The sequence below is a fragment of the Chenopodium quinoa genome, unplaced genomic scaffold, assembly GCF_001683475.1.
Source record: "Chenopodium quinoa cultivar QQ74 unplaced genomic scaffold, ASM168347v1, whole genome shotgun sequence".
Taxonomy (NCBI): domain Eukaryota; kingdom Viridiplantae; phylum Streptophyta; class Magnoliopsida; order Caryophyllales; family Amaranthaceae; genus Chenopodium; species Chenopodium quinoa.
Window position 1 is genome coordinate 2,849,875 of NW_018742616.1, and position 19,309 is coordinate 2,869,183.

The 19,309-nt window shown below is 36.3% G+C and overlaps 2 protein-coding genes across 2 annotated transcripts; both read right to left on the reverse strand.

The window, feature by feature from the left end:
- Positions 1 to 204: 204 nt before the first annotated feature.
- On the reverse strand, positions 205 to 10,323 carry LOC110721635 (prolyl endopeptidase-like). The gene is made up of 12 exons (XM_021900826.1): positions 9,955 to 10,323; positions 9,552 to 9,771; positions 8,314 to 8,514; positions 8,147 to 8,217; positions 4,083 to 4,245; positions 3,314 to 3,907; positions 1,941 to 2,321; positions 1,734 to 1,809; positions 1,586 to 1,649; positions 947 to 1,082; positions 658 to 771; positions 205 to 574 (listed from the first exon to the last, which is right to left on the reverse strand). The coding sequence occupies exons 1-12, from the start codon at positions 10,284 to 10,286 to the stop codon at positions 509 to 511; spliced, it is 2,418 nt and encodes an 805-aa protein (XP_021756518.1). The 5' UTR covers positions 10,287 to 10,323; the 3' UTR covers positions 205 to 508.
- A 1,228-nt stretch (positions 10,324 to 11,551) lies between these two features.
- Positions 11,552 to 16,398, reverse strand: LOC110721344 (prolyl endopeptidase-like). Its single transcript, XM_021900480.1, has 12 exons — positions 16,215 to 16,398; positions 15,039 to 15,258; positions 14,728 to 14,928; positions 14,510 to 14,580; positions 14,246 to 14,405; positions 13,442 to 14,035; positions 12,922 to 13,302; positions 12,743 to 12,818; positions 12,588 to 12,651; positions 12,287 to 12,422; positions 11,944 to 12,057; positions 11,552 to 11,855 (listed from the first exon to the last, which is right to left on the reverse strand). The coding sequence occupies exons 1-12, from the start codon at positions 16,322 to 16,324 to the stop codon at positions 11,787 to 11,789; spliced, it is 2,196 nt and encodes a 731-aa protein (XP_021756172.1). The 5' UTR covers positions 16,325 to 16,398; the 3' UTR covers positions 11,552 to 11,786.
- Positions 16,399 to 19,309: the final 2,911 nt, after the last annotated feature.

Genomic DNA, 19,309 nt, shown 5'->3' on the forward strand with positions numbered 1-19,309 from the left:
ATATTGATTGATGGTAATCTTGGAAGCAAAAGAGGTACAGCATATTTTTTTGAATTAATTGCATTTGTCTTCCTCACTCCCTCTTTCTCTATTAGAAAGGAAAAAAAAATAAGGTAGAAAAATGTCAAACTTTTGATTTACCACCAGCTCTTGATTTACCTCGCTCCCGATTTAAATCTAAATTCCTCCGTAAATGTCAATAAGTTCAAAGAAAGTAAGTCCAGATCTTTAGTTTGCAATTAAAAAAAAAAAAAACCAAAAAAAAAACTTACTTCTTCCAAAGCTATTCAACTTCAATCACTACCTTACAAGCAACTACATTCCAACTCAAGTCAAAATGACGCTAATCATTGAATAAAATGATCTACCCAAGACCCCAAGAATGACTATAGAAAATGAGATAAATGTGTCATCGCAAAATAATAGAGGTCTTCCTCCTATCCATGATAGACGAATCAAAAAGTAAAAGATTCAACCCGGAATCACTCCATTTTTATGTAGCAATTCTTTAATCAATCCACGATGCATTTACCATCTTAGCCATAAAGCCATAACGATCTGCTGCCTCATCAATCTACAAAAGGTAGCAAATTATAGGTTAGCCGACAAAGTCATACCCAATAATTTTGACATGAAAACATTCTATATGGTACCAACCATTTTTTGTGTTGGGCGTCCTGCTCCATGACCAGCCTTGCACTCAATTCTACCAATAATTGGGTTCTTCTGAGGGCTATCATCCAAGCTTGTGCAAAGAACATGCTGCATTGTCTGCAAGTACATATACATACAATAAAATCTTTCAAGGATAGGAAAGGCGCTGTGCATTTACTTGGCCATAAGAAAAAGGATGCAGACATTGCAGAGTGCTAATGTGAATGAGTTAATGCACTAATGTTCACTTTCATGTAACAGTAGTTGCAAGTAATAGTTCAAGAGAACTTACAGCCAGTAACTTCAGGGAGTGCAAAGGCACCACACGATCATCATGGTCAGCTGTCAATAACATGGTAGAGGGGTACTGTGCAGTTCTATCAGATGATTGTTCCCATGGTCTCCTAACATTGTGTAGAGGCGAGTACCTGTAAGCAAGAATGAGCTCTGCTCAGTGTAGGAAACAAAAGATGAATGAATGGGATTTGAGTTGTAATAGGACATGTATGGGCTGAACCACCAAAGTCTAAATGTCATCTCACTCATCTGCTTCTATTATAAATCGTTTTCTCCTCATGGTCATTAACAGACTGCATGGACTAACAAATGGCAGATCTATCAAAGTGAAATCAAAGTACTATGCCAAAAAACACGTTGAGTCTCACCTAATGAATTAATATACTTCAGATTAAGTACTCTGCCAATAAAAGCAATGCCTAATACAGTATTACACTCAGAATCACCTTGCATGCTTGCTATGTCAGACAGATCTTTACATATTTTTCAGTAAATGTATCACATGAAAAGCCTAAAAGTTCATGTAAAATTTTATTCAATTAAATTCTGTATTGTGTATATTTGAAAAGTTTCAAAACCACAGCACTATATCTATTCGCTCAACGCCCACTCTTGAACGCATGATACTACTTACTTTATTAGCCAGTGGAATTCCTCTTCCTTATCAGAGCAACCATAATCTGATGTCCAAGCATGACCTGGAAATAGCTCAGGTATCAGCAAAGTGTATCAATAGTAACAAAGAACCACTTTTATTTTGGAGTACAGCAATATTCACTCACCAATGGTAAATTTGTGAAATCGGAGCATGTCCATGACACCAACATGAGCCAGAGCACAGCCAAAGATGTCAGGTCTCTACATTCACAATTATTATAGTAGAATACAATGGGTTAACAACAGCATGGGAGAAGTTGAAAATATTATTAATAATAATACCAAAAAAAAAAAAGGTGTGTGTTGTGGAGTGGGGGGATGCTAGCAGATACCTGATTAATACATGCACCGACAAGAAGCCCACCATTACTTCCACCTTCTATACACAACTTTTTTGGCTGGGTATAACCATTAGAAACAAGAAACTCAGCAGCAGAAATAAAATCATCAAAGCAGTTCTGCTTCTTTGCAAGGGATCCTGCCTTGTGCCATTCTTCTCCATATTCACCACCACCCCGGATATTAGCAATGCAAAAAATAGCACCAAGATTTTTTAAGAGAACAATGCGACTGACACCAAAAGATGGTGTGATACTTATGTTAAACCCACCGTAACCATATAATAAGCATGGGTGTGAACCATCCAAAACAATTCCCTTTCTTGAAACTATGAACATTGGTATCTTAGTGCCATCTTTACTGGTAACAAAAACCTGAAAGCAGATGAGAAAGAAGCTGATAAGAGTAAAATAGAAATATGTGCGCCTAGACAAATGACTCACGCCCAAAAAGAGGGAGGGTGGAAGACTGGCAGGAGCAAGAAGCTTGAGTTAAGAGAGGATTTAAGTTGACAGAAAACAAGACAAACCACTAAACAGACAGAAACAATGACATAATGGAGCAATTATTTGAACAGGTAAGATTTTAAGTATACTTCAAAAATATTTAACAAACTACGTACAGAGATTAGACATTCTGTATATCTAATAAAATTGACGTTCAATTTGAAAAAATCTGTTTACAGAACAAGGACATATTGGTACAAACGATCAATAATATTTTGTGATTTACACATAGTTGATACGTTTTGAATTTAGCACTATTCACAAACTCCCTTTTGATTGTATCTTGTCATTTATAATAATGGAAAATATAGTCATGTGGAGTCTTGTAAGATTCATCTCAATATGTAGTTTAAAAATATCAACTTTTGATAAATTTTGCTTATCAATCTTTATAGATTAATGATTAAATTTGTGCATTGGCAAACGTGACTAAAGAAATGTGTCAAACAAAAAGATATGGAGGAAGTTTTACAAAGTAAAACAAACAGCAATAGATTTAGCAATTGCATTACACATATTAGAGACCTAATGACTAGAGTCATTTCAAAAGTGTTAAGATATAATATGTTTCGAGCTATGATTCCCGGAACTCTTCGATCATACATCTCAATGGATTTAGACAGACATAAATCGAGAATTTAGCATCAAGGTATACATACCTATTGTCATTAAAACATACAAAGCATGAACATAAACACCAAAATTAAAAGGTTCACATCAAAACTAAGTCTAAATGTCAAAGTCATGACTCATGAGCCAAAGCAAGCACAGGAAAAGAAGATACAGATAATAGCAAACATTACTTCACATCACATGAATGAAGATATTTATGCAAAGAAGATAGAAGTAAAAGCATATACCTGATCAACCTGAAACTCATCACGATCAAATTTGGGGACAACAATTTCTCTAAAGATCTTCAATTCTGGTACATCTGATTTTAAGTCACACTGGTAAATTATGCCTGGAGACAAGAAGCTTGTAAACCTAAAAAACACCACACTGTCTTTTCTCCTTGCAGAGATATCATCAACTGATCCAATATCAAGGGGTAAGTGATGCAACAGAGAGCCTGTTTCAAGGTCTCTAACCTCAAGAACATGTTTCACGTCATTCAAGTAACAGACAAGAAGATGGTTTCCATTGACAGCATAGGCTGATTCAAGCACATCCTTCTCAGACTGCGGAATAACATCAGTCCATATTCCTGGGGCTTTCAAATCAACACGAACTAACTTATATCTTGGAGCATCCTTATTAGTTCGAAAAATAAATGCAGTATCATCGTTAGCAACAGCGTCATAAGCCGCATCAAATGTATCAATAAGCTTTGTGAAAGGAAGCAACTCTTTTCCCCCACGAAAACCTTCAATCCCATTAGGGAGTGTTGTCAAATCTAAGTAGTACACTTTATTCACCACTTCACAGCTCTCTGAAGTATATAAAAGAAGATACTGAAATATACAGACAAAAAAGGATCATGGTCAAAAGCTGGAGATCTCAAAAAAAAAAAAAAATGCAATAATGGTATATAAATGAGAAAATACCTATCCTTTCAACTTTTTAGCAAACTGCAGCACTAATAATAATTATAAAGGTAGTGTTAAGTTGGCACAGAACAGCAATTACCTTTCCATCATCTGTTACCTCGGCCCCAAATGAGTGTTTTGGGTTTTCAGGGTCTCTCCAACACAAAATATCCTCAGACTGATCAGTGCCAAGAACATGATAATACAGCTCTTGGTTAAGGTTAGAATTTGTTTCAGTTCCAGCATCTGATGTTTTTCCTTCACTGCACCAGAAATACAAGTTTCAGATATTTCCAAGGCTCCTAGCTACATGAGCATAAAAGGTCATCGGAAAATCACGGTCATCTTCATTCTTTAGAATCTTTACGAACAAACAAATTATAATATACAGCTTCAGACTTTGGGAATACAACAGTAGCATAGTCCAACCTCTCCTAATGAAGAGCATGCCAAAATACTACTAGAATATCCTCTGTAATAATGGGATCATTCCCACATAACCTATGTTACAAGAATATTAAAGATGGGAAATTTTCTAGGGACCTAATCCTAATCCATGAGTGTAGCTAAATGTTTGAATTGACCTTGTATTCTTGCGACTGCCTGGGCTATCCTCAAGGTCACAAAGTTTTGCTACAATGACCCTAATGATTACGCCGTTAAATAGTGTGTTTCAAAAATAAGAAACTTTAGTCAATCTTATCTAACGGACTGCCCACAAATTAGAATAGGACCATAGACAGGGATTCCTTAGGAGAAGGTTTTGATTCTCTCTCGTTCCAACTGAAAGCAGCCACACTCAACACTCTTAGTCTTGCAATGTCACCTTTCACTATTCTATTTTCTAAACCCTTGTACCACCATCACCATCCTTGCAACTAGCAATAACCAATCCCCCCCCCCCCCCCCACCTAAGACAAACTCATTCCCCTCATTTTTCAGTCTCTAACTCCAAATACCCAAAAATTAGCATTTAGCATTTCTCCTTTACCCTATCTCAATCTCATCATCTTCTCTAAACAATACTAGTATTATTTTATTTTCCCTTTAATTTCCAAATTCTCTTTTTCTTTTTTCCTTTGCATTATTTTAGTGTTGTTTTTAAATTTCGATGTAGAATAGAAATCCAATGTATCCTAACCAAACAAAGGAATTTGAACTACATTAACACAATGTATTTATTGTTATACAGCGCGGATGTGCCTATGATAGCGTGACAGTAAAAAATTTGAAGTTAAGCAAAAAAAATTTACCAAAGTGGGCATTGAGCTGAATGGAGAGGTGTGAAGGGGTTAGGTTGAGGAGAGAGGAAGAGGTGGTTCTAGGGGGTTACAAGCTAGGAGAAGAGACGCAAAAGGTTTCAAAGGAAAGTGAATCATAGATATGCACGCTAGGGCAGCAGCCAATTATGACAGGGTTAACAATGGCAATAGCAGGTGGTAAGGAAGCAGGATGTCATGGGTCATCTCCGATAATACATGGGGTGTCAAATGGGTCATTGTTCATGACAGCAGTATCATGGCCTAGGCTAGGAGCAACACTCCCCCCTAAAAAGCTTTATTTTGGTTTAGCTTTCTAATTCCAATGAATCTCCATTTGATGATAACATAATAATGGGCCATTTAGTGGGCCAAAAGAGCTCCAATTGGACTCAAAATTGGAGGTCCACCGTACATTGGGTCAAGGAATACGATGGTGATGTTGGATTTCCGAGACAAGGTCCTGAAAACAAGTTTGTGGACCACATGGAAGTTAGTGCTTTGGAAGCCCTAAGGTGTTCTAGTGTATGTCTAGAATAATCTTTTACATGCTAGGATGGAAGTATGAAAATACCTCCTTGTATAGATGGTTCCTTTATAGGTGGCAACAATCTCGATAGCTTTAGGGAGACAACAATAGCATAGTCCAACCTCTCTTAATGAAGAACATGCCAAAATATTACTAGAAGATCCTCTGTAATAATTGGATCATTCCCACATAAGCTATGTTACCAAGGTAGTTTTGTCAAACATAGGTAGTGTCCAACTGTTACACATCCTTATCGAGTGTAGCAAAAAGTTCAAATTGACCTTGTGTTTTGCGACTGCCTGGACTATCCTGAAGGTTAAAATTTTTTACTAAAATGACCTGAATGCTTACACCGTTAGATAGGGTGTGCTTCTTATATAAGAAACTTTAGTCAACCTTATCTAATATACTGCCCACGAATTGGAGTAGGACCAGAGACAGGGATTCCTTAAGAAGGTCGTTTGAACTCTCTTGACTCCATATCCTGTTTTGATTCTCTCGTTCCCACTAGGAGAGCAACCACGCTCAACTCTCTTACTCTCGCAATCTCCCCTTTCAATCTCTTATTTTTTAGACCCTTGTACCACCATCACGATCCTTTTGCAACTAGCAATCACCAATCCCTCACAGCTAATTAGACAAGCCCTTTCTCCTCATTTTTCAGTCTCTAACTCCAAATACCCAGAACTTAGCATTTATCATTTCTCCTTTACCCTATCCCATTTACATCATCTCCTCTGAATCATACTAGTATTATTTTCCCTTTAATTTCTAAGATCTATTTTTCTTTTTTCCTTTCCAGTTCTGTTAGTGTTGTTTCTAAATTTTACTATAGAATAGAATTCCAATATATCCTAACCAAACAAAGAAAATTTCATAACATTAATGTAATGCTGTGTGGCTGTGTCGCATGTGTGACAGTCAGTTTGCAGTTCTAATACAAAAATTTTTACCAAAGTGAGCAGTGAGCTGAATGGAGAGGCATGAAGGGGTCACGTAGAGGAGAGAGGAAGTGGTGGTTCAAGGGGTTACACCGTTACAGGCTAGGAGAAGGGTGCAAAGAAAGGGTTTAAAGGAAAGTGAGATAGAGATATGCACGCTTAGGCACCAGCCAATTGTGACAGGGTTAATAATGATAATTGCAGGTGGTAAGGAAGCAAGATGTCACGGACTCACGGGTCATCTCCCATAATACATGGGGCATCAGATAAGTTGTTGGTCATGAGGGCAGTATCATGGTCTAGGGGGGTCCCATGAGCTGCTAGGAGCACTGGAGCAGCACTCCCCCTAAAAAGCTTTATTTTGGTTTAGCTTTCTATTCCCAATGAACCCCCATTTGATGGTAAAATAATAATAAGACATTAAGTGAGCCAAACGGACTCAAGATTGGAGGTCCACCACATTTTGGGTCAAGGAATACGATTGTGATGCTGAATTTCCATGACAAGGTCCTGAAATACAAGTTTGTGGACAACATGGCAGTTAGTGCTTTTGAAGCCCTAAAGTGTTCTTGTGTATGTCTAGAACAATCGTGTACATGCTAGGATGGAAGTACGTAAAATCCTCCTTCTATAGATGGTTCTATTAGAGGTGGGAACCATCTCGCAAGCTAGTATGTAGAACCCTCCATTAGAAGAGATTAGGAATGTTCTAGAAATAGGATGTTTCTCTTTGGGTTATTTTCAATGTAGGATTTTGAAACTCTTTATGAACTTACAATTTAAGCAAATATAGTTATTGAAAGTTGCAATTATGTCATCAATAAAGACTTTTAAGGTCACTAGGTATATATATATATATATATATATATATATATATATATATAAAAAAAAAAAAAAAAACCATATTCTACAACAAATCAAAAGGTTAATTTCAGTGTTTTGCAAAACCATTGGGCCACCTTAAGAAATTTCCCAGCAAGGAAATTCCCATATATTTAGGTTCAAAATGAAGTGCCATTGTGCCAATTGTTCAAACAACCTTACCAATGCTGAAGTTTTTGAGGACACATGGGTACTTGAGATGAAATAAAGCATTACTGTAACATAGACCATCACTTAAACTAGGAAGGGGCATTTTGAGAAATTTAAATGTAAAGGAAATTCAGCAACTTTTTTTGAACATCCAAATTAGTATAGTAAATTTACATGTGTGGAAGATTAAACTCCTTGAAATTCTCTTACAATAGGATCAACGGAATTCTTAAAAAGAATTTTACGATTAAATTAACATAATTTAACAAACAGGCCAAAAAAAAATCTTGTTTCAAACTGATAATCATCAGACGTTATACTCTAGAGTTTAGACACAAAATCAGGAATTGTGTAGGTGTCAGATGTAATCAATATCAAACTTTCAAAAGAAATGACAACTTACTTGGGCGGTGGGTAGCGACTATAGAAGAATCCTTTATTGTCATGTGTCCAAGTAATACCACTAAACTTAACCTGTAGTACATAAAAATCAAGCTAAGTAAGCATAACGATTGCTTGTAGAGAAAGACATTCTTATCAATAAATCAGAAAAATTTGATATATACTGACCCAGGATAGAGTGTCAGGTTCAACCCTTTTATCTTCAATTTTCATTACTTTGATTGTTACCCAATCACTTCCACTTGCACTCAAACCATATGCAAAATATTTGGCATCCTCGCTCACAGAATAAGTGTTCAAAGCCACTGTTCCATCATCACTAAGCTGATTAGGATCAAGCAGCACCTCTGGCTTTCCATCTAGACTATCCTGGTAGAAATGATAAAAAAATTATGTAACATTAGCTAGCTAGATAGAAGAGAGACTCAGTTCAGAACCACTGCACTAACAAGCAAGCAATAATTCAATCTAAACTATCAATTACATCTGTGTTAAAATCATTTCCAAAATGCAGAGACCAAATCAGCTTAGGGCATAATAAAAATCAACAGCTTGCTTTATGTAGCTACCTAAAGTAGCTTAAATAAGTAAATTGTTGTAAGGAAGTTCTTTGTACACAACATGCACTTTACAAGCAATAAGTTCTAGTACTTGTAAACTATGCAAGGAATTGTTCAACCGACTAGAATAGCATATCATAGCATACTTTCCTTAATTAACAACGCACGATATTGGTCCACCAACTAGAAAAGCATATCATTCAGAAAACTTGGTACAAATTCAGCAAACATTATTCTATTTACACCGAGCTGACGAGCTGAGAATTCATAACAAATATGTACTCGTGTCGCTATCAAAAGACCTTGGCTCTCAGAAATTTTTTCAAGTAATAAAAACACAGGTTTCTCCCTCTCCTCTCCCCAAATATATAGCACGTTTAAGTTCTTTCCAATATTATTCTAGAATCACTTGTACTTCTTCCTTAGAGTGAATTCATCTCTAATTATGTTATCCTTACTGATTTCATCTTATTACTACGCCATACACACACGTCTCACCTCATCATTTGAATCTAGCTTGAACTATTTCAGCCTATTTATAAGAATTCTTCACGCCACCGACATTGTCCACCATCATCTTTGCAATGGTAATCTCACTGATATGCCTGTTGTTCCAAATCCTTCTGTTATAAAATCGAAACAGAAATCGTTCACCTAAAATCTCGAGAGGATAACCAAATTTACTAATCCGATTTTGATAAAAAGCAACACAACTGAAGTAGCAACTGCAACACTCGATCATCAATTCGGTAAATATAAACACCACATCTTACACTATATAACATAATTATATATCATCACATGCAAACCTCGAGGAAAAAGATATTGAACTCTAACACAACAAACCTGAACATAAAGCACACTTTGCGGTTGAAGACCAGAGTTATGGAAGTAGAAAAACTTATCACAACGCTTAAATGGCGGATAAAACCGCGGATAATCGAAAAGCTCGGTCATCTTCTCCTTAAGCTTATCTCTGGTCTCACATTCTTTAAGCACAGAATCAGTTAGCTTCACTTGATTCTCAACAAACTCTTTCGTCTCTTCAGAATCCGGATCTTCAAGCCTAAATCATCCAAAACAAATCAAAATCAAACACTTTATCATCCAAATATTACTTGAATTAAAAATGTCATCAACAATAATCATCCAATACAAAAACCTAAAATTCCCCGCAAACTCAACCAAATTCAACACCGAAACGAACTAGAGATAAAATAGAATTGCAGAAGAAAATCGAAATGCTAACCATCGATAAGGATCGGCGATTTTGACGCCGAAGTAATCTTCGACAACGGAATCATCACGGCGAGAGAGTGGATAATGCAAGGGTTTCTGGAAAGCGGACGCCATTGAAGAGAAGGTTGAGGAGGATGAAGAGGTAATAGGAGAGAGAAAATGAGTAGGATGGAGTTTTCGAGGAAGAGAAGTGAAATGGTTAGAGTTGAATTTGTGATTGGGTACTGAAACTGAGGAAGAAGATGGATGAAGTGGAAAGGTGGAGGAGGAGCGAGGGAAGAGGAGGAATTTTCCGCACAATTGAAATTTGGAATATCCGAATATGGGCCTCTTAGCCAACATTTTTGACGTTGGAAAGTGATTAGTTTAGGTACTATGGATACCAATTTAACGACCCTTTTTTGAAGGTGACAACGTGTGTTCGTGTCATCTTGTCCATGGATAAGAGTTCCTAATAGGGATCACAATTGGGTGGGTTGAAGGCGGGGATAGTACCTCCACACCCATCTTTGCCTAAAAATCTCATACTCATTTTCGACCCACCACTAATGACGGGTACAATATTATATCCTATTGTGGTATCGAACCCAATTTGCAAACCTTATACTTGTATTACTTTTGGACACACGTATTGTGGGTTTTTATGATGGACTTATTATGTCTTATTCTTGGGTCCATTTTAGGCATGGGTCTTATGGCTTCCAAAAGAGACTTTATGAGGTTTGTTCTTGCTATAAAACATTCAGCATTTTCAGATTAGAAAACACACACAAAAAATAGAGAGAAAGTGAGGGTTTAGAGAGCATAGTATGTTTTTGGAATTTTCAGCACAATCTTGATCGAAGCTACAACCGAAGGAATTTCCTTATAGGGATGTCAACAGGGTGGGTTGAAGGTAAGGGATAGTACCTCCACATACGCATCCCCGTCCCACCGCCATGGCAGATACAGTATCTACATCCATCCCTATCCCATCGAGTACAACCTAAAATCCATCTCTACCCCACCACCCATTTGGATAGCCTTACACTCGCTCCATACCTGCCCCACACTCGCTAATGTCTACATTTTTAAAACAAAAAAATTATTAAAGTATCACATACTACTTAAGTACCTAACAACAATGAGACATGCCATTGCCATAAATTTATACAATATTCATAATTTCCTTAATTATAGTAATGAACTTAGATTGGATTTATATAAGACATTATTGCGGGGATGGGTGGGCCGAGTATAGTCTAAAATCTATATCCGATCCATCACTCATGTTGGGTACAATTTTTATCCCTAATCCTGCCCCATCAGATCACCCGCTAAACCACCCTCCATCCCCGCTCCACTTGGGCGAAGATGAAGCGGGTTTCTTATTTAACCTGCCCCATTGACATCCCTAATTCCTAACGCATACGGAGATGCCGAGTAAATCATCTTATTTTATTTAGTTGTAACGATTTTGTATTATTGGCACCCTATACTTTGACTCTGAGTCATGTGGGACAAGTTATATTCGTCTAAATTTATAATTTTACATATTGATAATTAAAGGTATAAGTAATTGAAATTACACAATGAAGAACGTGGAATGAAAAGTATAACACATATTGAAATAACTCTTCATTCATATTCTTGTGCATGTTAATTGTGTACAAAATTCTATGAATCATGTTTAAATTTGATCCACGCCTCCATATATATGAGATATTGAGATCCCAAGTAGCTTAGGACAAAATGATGTCCTTAATATATAGATAGCATATATTAATATCATTATAATACATCATAAAAGAAAAGAAAAAAATAAATAAAATCGATCCATTAATGATGATGTTGAGGACCATATTAATAGTCATTCCATGAAGCATCCACCATCTTAGCCATAAAACTGTACCTATCAGCAGCTTCATCAATCTGCAATGCATATGAATTAGTCCACATCCATAAAACACGAATACAGATAATGTTAATGTTTTATGGGTTTTAAGAGGAGATTTCATACCTCTTTATGTATTGGACGTCCACATCCATGACCAGCCTTGCATTCGATCCGCCCTACTATTGGATTAATCTGCGGACTTCTTGTCAAGCTTGTACATAGTGTATATTGCATAGTCTGCAATATCAACAAGAGAACGAATACGAATATAAAGTTCAAAGCAATAACCACAGTTTAGAAAAAGCCGAAATTTCTAAAATACTGATCTATGTGAAAGTGCATGCTAACAAGAAAATCACCAAACATAAACAACAAAAAAATTGCCAGTATCGAGAAATTCTTTAAAGCAGAGGTATTAATTGAAGCAGAAGGTATCCTACAAGCTAATATAAGTAAGCATACTTACTGCTAACAACTTAAGTGAGTGCAACGGGACAACACGGTCATCATGATCAGCAGTCAGTAGCATTGTTGCTGGATACTGTATGTACCGGCCAGAAGAATTTTCCCATGGCCTTCTAACATTATGAAGTGGTGAATATCTGTGGCATATTCATTTCAACCAGAAGTGTCAAAAATATACAATTATCATCCTACTTATATTAATAGTTTCTAAGTTATTACAATACTAAAATAAAGATGGTTAATCAATTCATTTCTAGCTAGTTATTACTAAGCTACTAGAATTATGATGATTGATAACTCACTTAATTAATGAATTAAACTCTTCCTCTTTTTCTGAACAACCAAAATCCGCAGTCCATGCATGACCTGTAAACATGGAAAACTGATCAGCATTAACATATCTAAGGAGATCAAGTGTATTGACTTCCTAACTAACAATGGTGGATTGACAACTAACCAATAGTAAATTTGTGAAATCGAAGCATGTCCATGACACCGACATGAGCCAAAGCACAACCAAAAAGATCTGGCCTCTGCCACATTCATAATAAAGAAAAATGGTTATTAGTCTTATAAATCATAGTTTCATGTATCATATTATAGGAAAGAGATAGACTATTAGATAAAACTGAGTACCTGATTTATGCAAGCACCAATTAAGAGACCGCCATTGCTTCTACCTTCGATGCACAACTTTGAAGGTTGTGTATAACCATTCGAGACAAGAAACTCTGCTGCAGAGATGAAGTCATCGAAGCAGTTTTGTTTTCTTTCTAAGGTGCCTTCTCTATGCCACTCTTCACCATACTCCCCACCACCACGAACATTTGCAATGCAGAAGATGGCACCTAAGTGTTTCAGAAGAACGGTACGGATGACACTAAAACCCGGTGTTACACTAACGTTAAATCCACCATAGGCATATAGTAAACATGGATTCGATTTATCTAAAACTACATCCTTTCTAGCCACTACGAACATTGGTATCTTTGTGCCATCCTTGCTGGGTACAAATATCTGAAAAACAATTGCAGACAGATAATTCAGTAGCAGATTGACGGCATTATCATCAAGGCATAAAAGTGATATAACTAAAAGAAAAACAAACAAATTTCACAATAGTGTATATAATTAAGTTGGTGTCACATCTACTTACCTGATCAATCTTATAGTCAGCGCGATCAAAATTGGGAACAGAAATTTCTCGAAATATCTTCATTTCTGGAACTTCTGTTGCTAAGTCACAATGGTATGTTATGTTGAAGGTAAGGAAGCTAGTAAAAGATATAAACACGGTACTATCATTCCGCCTAGCACTAATTCTAACTGTGCCAATGTCTATAGGTAAATGATGCAGGAAAGCCCCTGTCTGAAGGTCTCTGATCTCTAGCACATGCTTCACATCTCTCAGATAACACACAATAAGTTGGGTTTTATTAGCAACCTCAGTTGATACAAGTACATCCTTTTCAGATTCTGGAAGGACATCAATCCAAACATCCGGTTCATTTAGATCAACACATACTAGCTTGCATCTCGGAGCATTCTTGTTTGTTTTGAAAGTAAACTTGGTATCATCATTAGCAACATAGTGATAAAGTGCATCTAAGTCATCAACGAGTCTTGTAAAAGGAAGCAAACCATTGGCATCTTGGGCACTTCTTAGGCCATCATGTAGAAGGGAAGAAAGATTTAGATAGTAGAGTTTGTTCACTTCTTCACAGTTTTCCTCAATTTGCAGAAGAAGATACTGCAAAACACATTAGATTATTAGCTTACAAACCAAGATTGTCACAAGTAAATAAACTCAGAGGAAAGATCCCGAAACATATGTAATAGTTACATACAGAACAATTCTAGGAGGTTGACATATCTATATTACAGACATTCTACTAATATTTTGGCGGGCACACAAAGTTTTGATTATAGTCCCAATTAATATGTAGTAATCTGCTGTTACCTTTCCATCATCAGTTACACGAGGGTAAAATCTGTATCTAGGATGCTCAAGGTCTTTCCAGCATAGAATATCTTCAGACTGATCCGTACCAAGAACATGATAATATAGTTCGTGATTCAGATTTATATTCGTTTCAGTGCCACAACCTGTGCACTCTCCTCTGCAGAAGAAGTACATAATAATGACTAATGGAGCAAATTATTGATAATTCAAGTTTAACATCATCAGATTTGATGCTTGTTCATGATGAACTAAATGGCTTACTTAGGGGCAGGATATCGACTGTAGAAAAATCCTTTATTATCATGAGTCCAAGCGAGACCACTGAACTTGACCTGCCAAGAATAACATTATGAAAAACATAGTAATAAGATTTTTTGCAAGAAAATTCAGTGATTCAGTAATGTAACTTGAATTTGATTTGTCTGAAATTTAATACAGTAATTCACGAACATGTTACATGTAGCTAGATAAATACTAACCCATCTTATAGTATCAGGTAGGGAAGCCTGATCCGCGACACTCATAACCTTTATGGTAATCCAATCACTTCCACAAGTGCTTAGGCCGTATGCCAAGTACTGAGCATTCTCGCTTACTGCACAAATGTGGAGAGACGCGGTTCCATCCTTACTAAGCTCATTTGGATCAAGCAACACTCTTGGCTCACCGTCCAAACTATCCTGTCAATCAATTTAGAATTAGTACATATGAAAAGACGAATGCATATCATTAATAATAGTGTACGTGACTATTAATTTTAAATGGGGTTAAAAAATATGATTCCTTAAACCTGAACATAGAGCACATCTTGGGGCTGAAGACCTTTGTTGTGGAAGAAAAAGTATTTGTCACCGCGTTTGAAAGGCACTTGAAACCTCTCAAACTCGAAAACCTCCTTCAACCTTCCCTTAATCTTCTCCCTTATTACACAAGGTTTAAGCAGAGATTCTGTGAGTTCCACTTGACTCTTCACAAATTCTTTAGTTTCTTCTGAATCCGGATCTTCCAACCTTGATTATAGTTGTTAAACCAAGCACATTAGTCATAGTTAACGTATAAAAAGCTAGATAGTATGTTAGGAAAACACTAATATTTGCTTTATTCACTTAATTTTGTACTTTAGGATTTTTCACCCCATAAAATAAATCACTGTGTAAGTGTAACTATGTGAAAAACAAAGTTGTCAAAGAGTTACAACAATAATAAATCAAATAAGTACCCACATTAAGTTATTTTCCCACTATTTTAAAGGTATTCACAACTTCTTTTATATATTTATTTATTTTTATATGATTAGTCAATTATTCTCCTAGATATTAGGCTAAGAAAAGTTGTTTGTATCCGCTTGTACTATGTAGAGATAACTCAACCGAAATCTTAAGTCGATAATTGGACCTTCAAAATTGTTTTATTTATATCTACACGACTACACCATGTATCCATCCATCTTACACATTAAGGAGAAGGGCCCTATATACCATATCTTATACGAAATTAAGAAGTACATAATAATATATAGACTAGTTGAATATGACCCTAAAATCCCTAATCAACTAGAGATTGAGTCTTGATTGAGTTTGCTAAAGTATTCTCACCTTAATGATAACTTATTTTTCCAACTACGGAACCACAAGTCCACACCCTAGTTGGTTGACCACGACATCATCTTTTACAACTTCATAATCTAACGAACAATTAATTAAACGAACATATACCATTCAACCAAAACATAAAATAAACCAACAAATGAATATTTAAGAAATGTAAACGGATGTATCGAATTTTTAAATATAAATAAACATTAATATCCAAATTTTTTTCGTATACTATTAAAAAAATAGGATTGATGTGGTGTTACCTAGTAGGGCTAGTACTTACTACTACTTATAATATGTCACGCGACAAAACGAAAACTGGTATTTCTTTTAAGGACTACATATACGTATTGAATAAAAGTATTACGTACCATCTATAAGGATCGGAAACAGGAGTACCATGGTAGTAATCTACAAGAGACTCATCGCGTCGTGCTTTTGGATACTTCAATGGTGCATCAATGATAGATAACGATCCCATTTCTTGTTGCAATGTTATAACCCAGAAATTATATTGTCTTAGAAGAAATGAAATTTTAGTGCAATTTTGCAGCCCTTAAAAATAGATTAAAAGGAGGATATAGAATATAGGATGTCGCCAGAATGACTTAAAAGAATTAACAGGTGGAACAGTTGGAAACTTGGAGTATTAGTTAGGCAACTTTATTTAAATAAATAAAACTTTAGAATATGATGTTGTAACAATGTTATGAAAATGTTACGATTTTATTCTAGGTATCTTCCTATGATTCCTAGTTCCTGGCATTTTAAAGAAGGAAAATTAGAAGTTTTAGTGGCTTAAGTCATTGGGAGCATTAAATAATGGTGTAAGGATGTTGTCATTTTATTGTATACTGTTGCCATTTTTATTGGTAGAAATTAACTACTTTGGCTTTCCATTTTTGAATTATGGAGTACATATTACTCAATACTCAACGTGTTAAATTAGTTTCGGTTTAAACGAAATCGAATAACTTGATTTTTCGAGAGATTGTTATATACATCCGGGTGCATCATACACCTATGAGTATTTTGTTCTCATTTTGATGATTGTTTTTCTTTTAAAAACTAACTTTGAATTAGTTGGGTGTATGGTGCACCCGGGTGTATATAACAAATTCAAGATTTTTCAATATATATGAAATACATTTTTTTTCCCCTTTGATTCTACAGGACTGCCATTAGACCAGTGTTGCTCTATGCTACAAATTGTTGGGCTTCTAAGAAGAAGCACATTAAAAAAGATGGAGGTTACAAAAATGCGCATGTTAAGGTGGATGTGTGAGAACACTCTAAGAGATAGAATCAGAAATGAGGTTATCCGCAAGAAAGTAGGTGTGGCAGACATTGCAGACAAACTAAGGGAGAATCGTTTGCGTTGGTTTGGGCATGTAAGACGAGACCAGAGGGTGCACCGGTACGAAGAGTGGAAGGGTGGGACCATGGAGGGGTTAAACGAGGGAGAGGGAGAACGAAAATGACTTGGTTGGAAGGAATTAGGAAGGATATGAAGTTTATGGACTTGCATGAGGGTGAGGTATTGGATCGTAAGGGATGGAGGAGGAAGATTTTTGCAGACAACCACACGAAATAATCATTTTGATTCATGTAGCCGATCCTATTTATGGGATTAAGAATTTGATTGATTGATTAATTGATTCTTTGAAGGGATTTTTTTGGGGGGTAAATTTTGCCACAACACAAGTCCACAACTATAACAATGTTTGTAAGGATAAAATCATGTGGAACTACAACCGTGGAAGTATATCAATGACATGCAGCTAAACATGTTAGCACCATGCCATATTCTTTTTAACTTATAATAAAATTAAGTTTAAGGTCTAATTAGTTCAAATATTCAGATCAATTTAAATTCAGATAAGTTACATAAGTTAAATAAGTTAAATAAGCTCTAATACGTTACAATAAATTCTAATCAAGTCTAATAATAATCAGGTCCAATAAGTTCTAATTATGTCTAATAAGTTCAATCGGTCTAATAAATTCAATAAAGTCTAATAAGTTTAATAAGGCTAGATAAGTTCAGTCAAGTTCAGTTCAGATAAGTTAAATTTCAGATAGATTTATGTCCAACAAGGCGAAGAAAATACTATACACTCTAAAGAGAACATGTCAATTTTAAGAGTTTCAACAAACCAACCATAAGTAGGATGATTAAGTTAAGTCAACTCCTTTAAACTGAACTATTTTAGACAGCAATTTGGGTGATAACATGACAATAGTTAGTATTTGTAGGAGAAGACACACTAGTAGCACTTGTCAATAAGAATCTAACAGCAAATAGCGTCTAGACAAGTTGGAGAAGTGTTGGTCAAAACTCATAACTTGGACCTAAAAATTAAGACAACCTTCACTTGAGAAGTGAAATAATTCATCAGACGTATGCATGGTAGGCATGGGACGATGTTGTCTTGCATACTTGAATATGAGATGTAGGAGGATATTGTAAGGGAGATCGATGATCCACATCTATAATTTCCTCATCTATCTCTTTTGTAATCCAACCTTTCTTTGTATGCACCAAAGAGGGTTCTTTACCAAAAGGAACTACTTAAGTTGGTATAGAGAATAACTCCGTATATGAATAAGGAAAAAGCCCTAAAGGCTCATGAATTTTGTATGTCTTTCTTTGATCACTTTGGCCTTTTATCCTCACAAAATAAGTAAAAGTGTAACTCACAAGATGATGATAGCTTAAGTTATCAACATGAACTAATAATTTCTACTTCAATTCACTTCAAAAGGTTGTCCAATTTTTTTGGGGATTTGTTAAACATCGCCCACAAATTACTACATAAAGCCCACAAAATTAATATGATTTGACAGTTTTGCCCCTTTGTCAATTTTCTCTGAAAACGAAAATTTCACTCACCGAAAAATGTGGAGTCGTACGGGGACGCCAGGGGAGGCCGGAGATCCGGGGGACGAATGTCATCGGAAAAGACGGCTGGCGTCCGGAGGAGCCGCCACCACCGTGGCACCGGCGCCTGGCCGGGACGCCGCCACCATGGCGGTGGCGCTAGCCAAGACGCCTGTACCATGGTTGAGGCTTCCAGGGCAGGCGCCATGACCATGGTACTGGCGTCCCGGCTAGGCGCCACCACCATGGTGGCAGCGTCCCGGCCAGGCGCCGGTTCCAGGGTGGTGGTCCGGCCACTTTTTTTTTTTTCACATTTGACTTGCTTAAAATTCAAAATAAAAAATTTTCTCAGTTACCAACAAAAAAAAACAAAAAAAAAAACATGATATTACACAAAAATAGAAAAAAAAATCTCAATTTCCAACAAAAAAAAATATTATACAAAAAAACAAAAAAATAAAAATAAAATAAAAAACAACCACGGCAAGGTGGTGGGGCGCCTGGCCAGGACGGCCGATGGCTGGTGGTGGCGCCAGGTCCGACAGCCACGTCCACCGGCCTGGCGTCTGGGCAGGACGCCCAGCC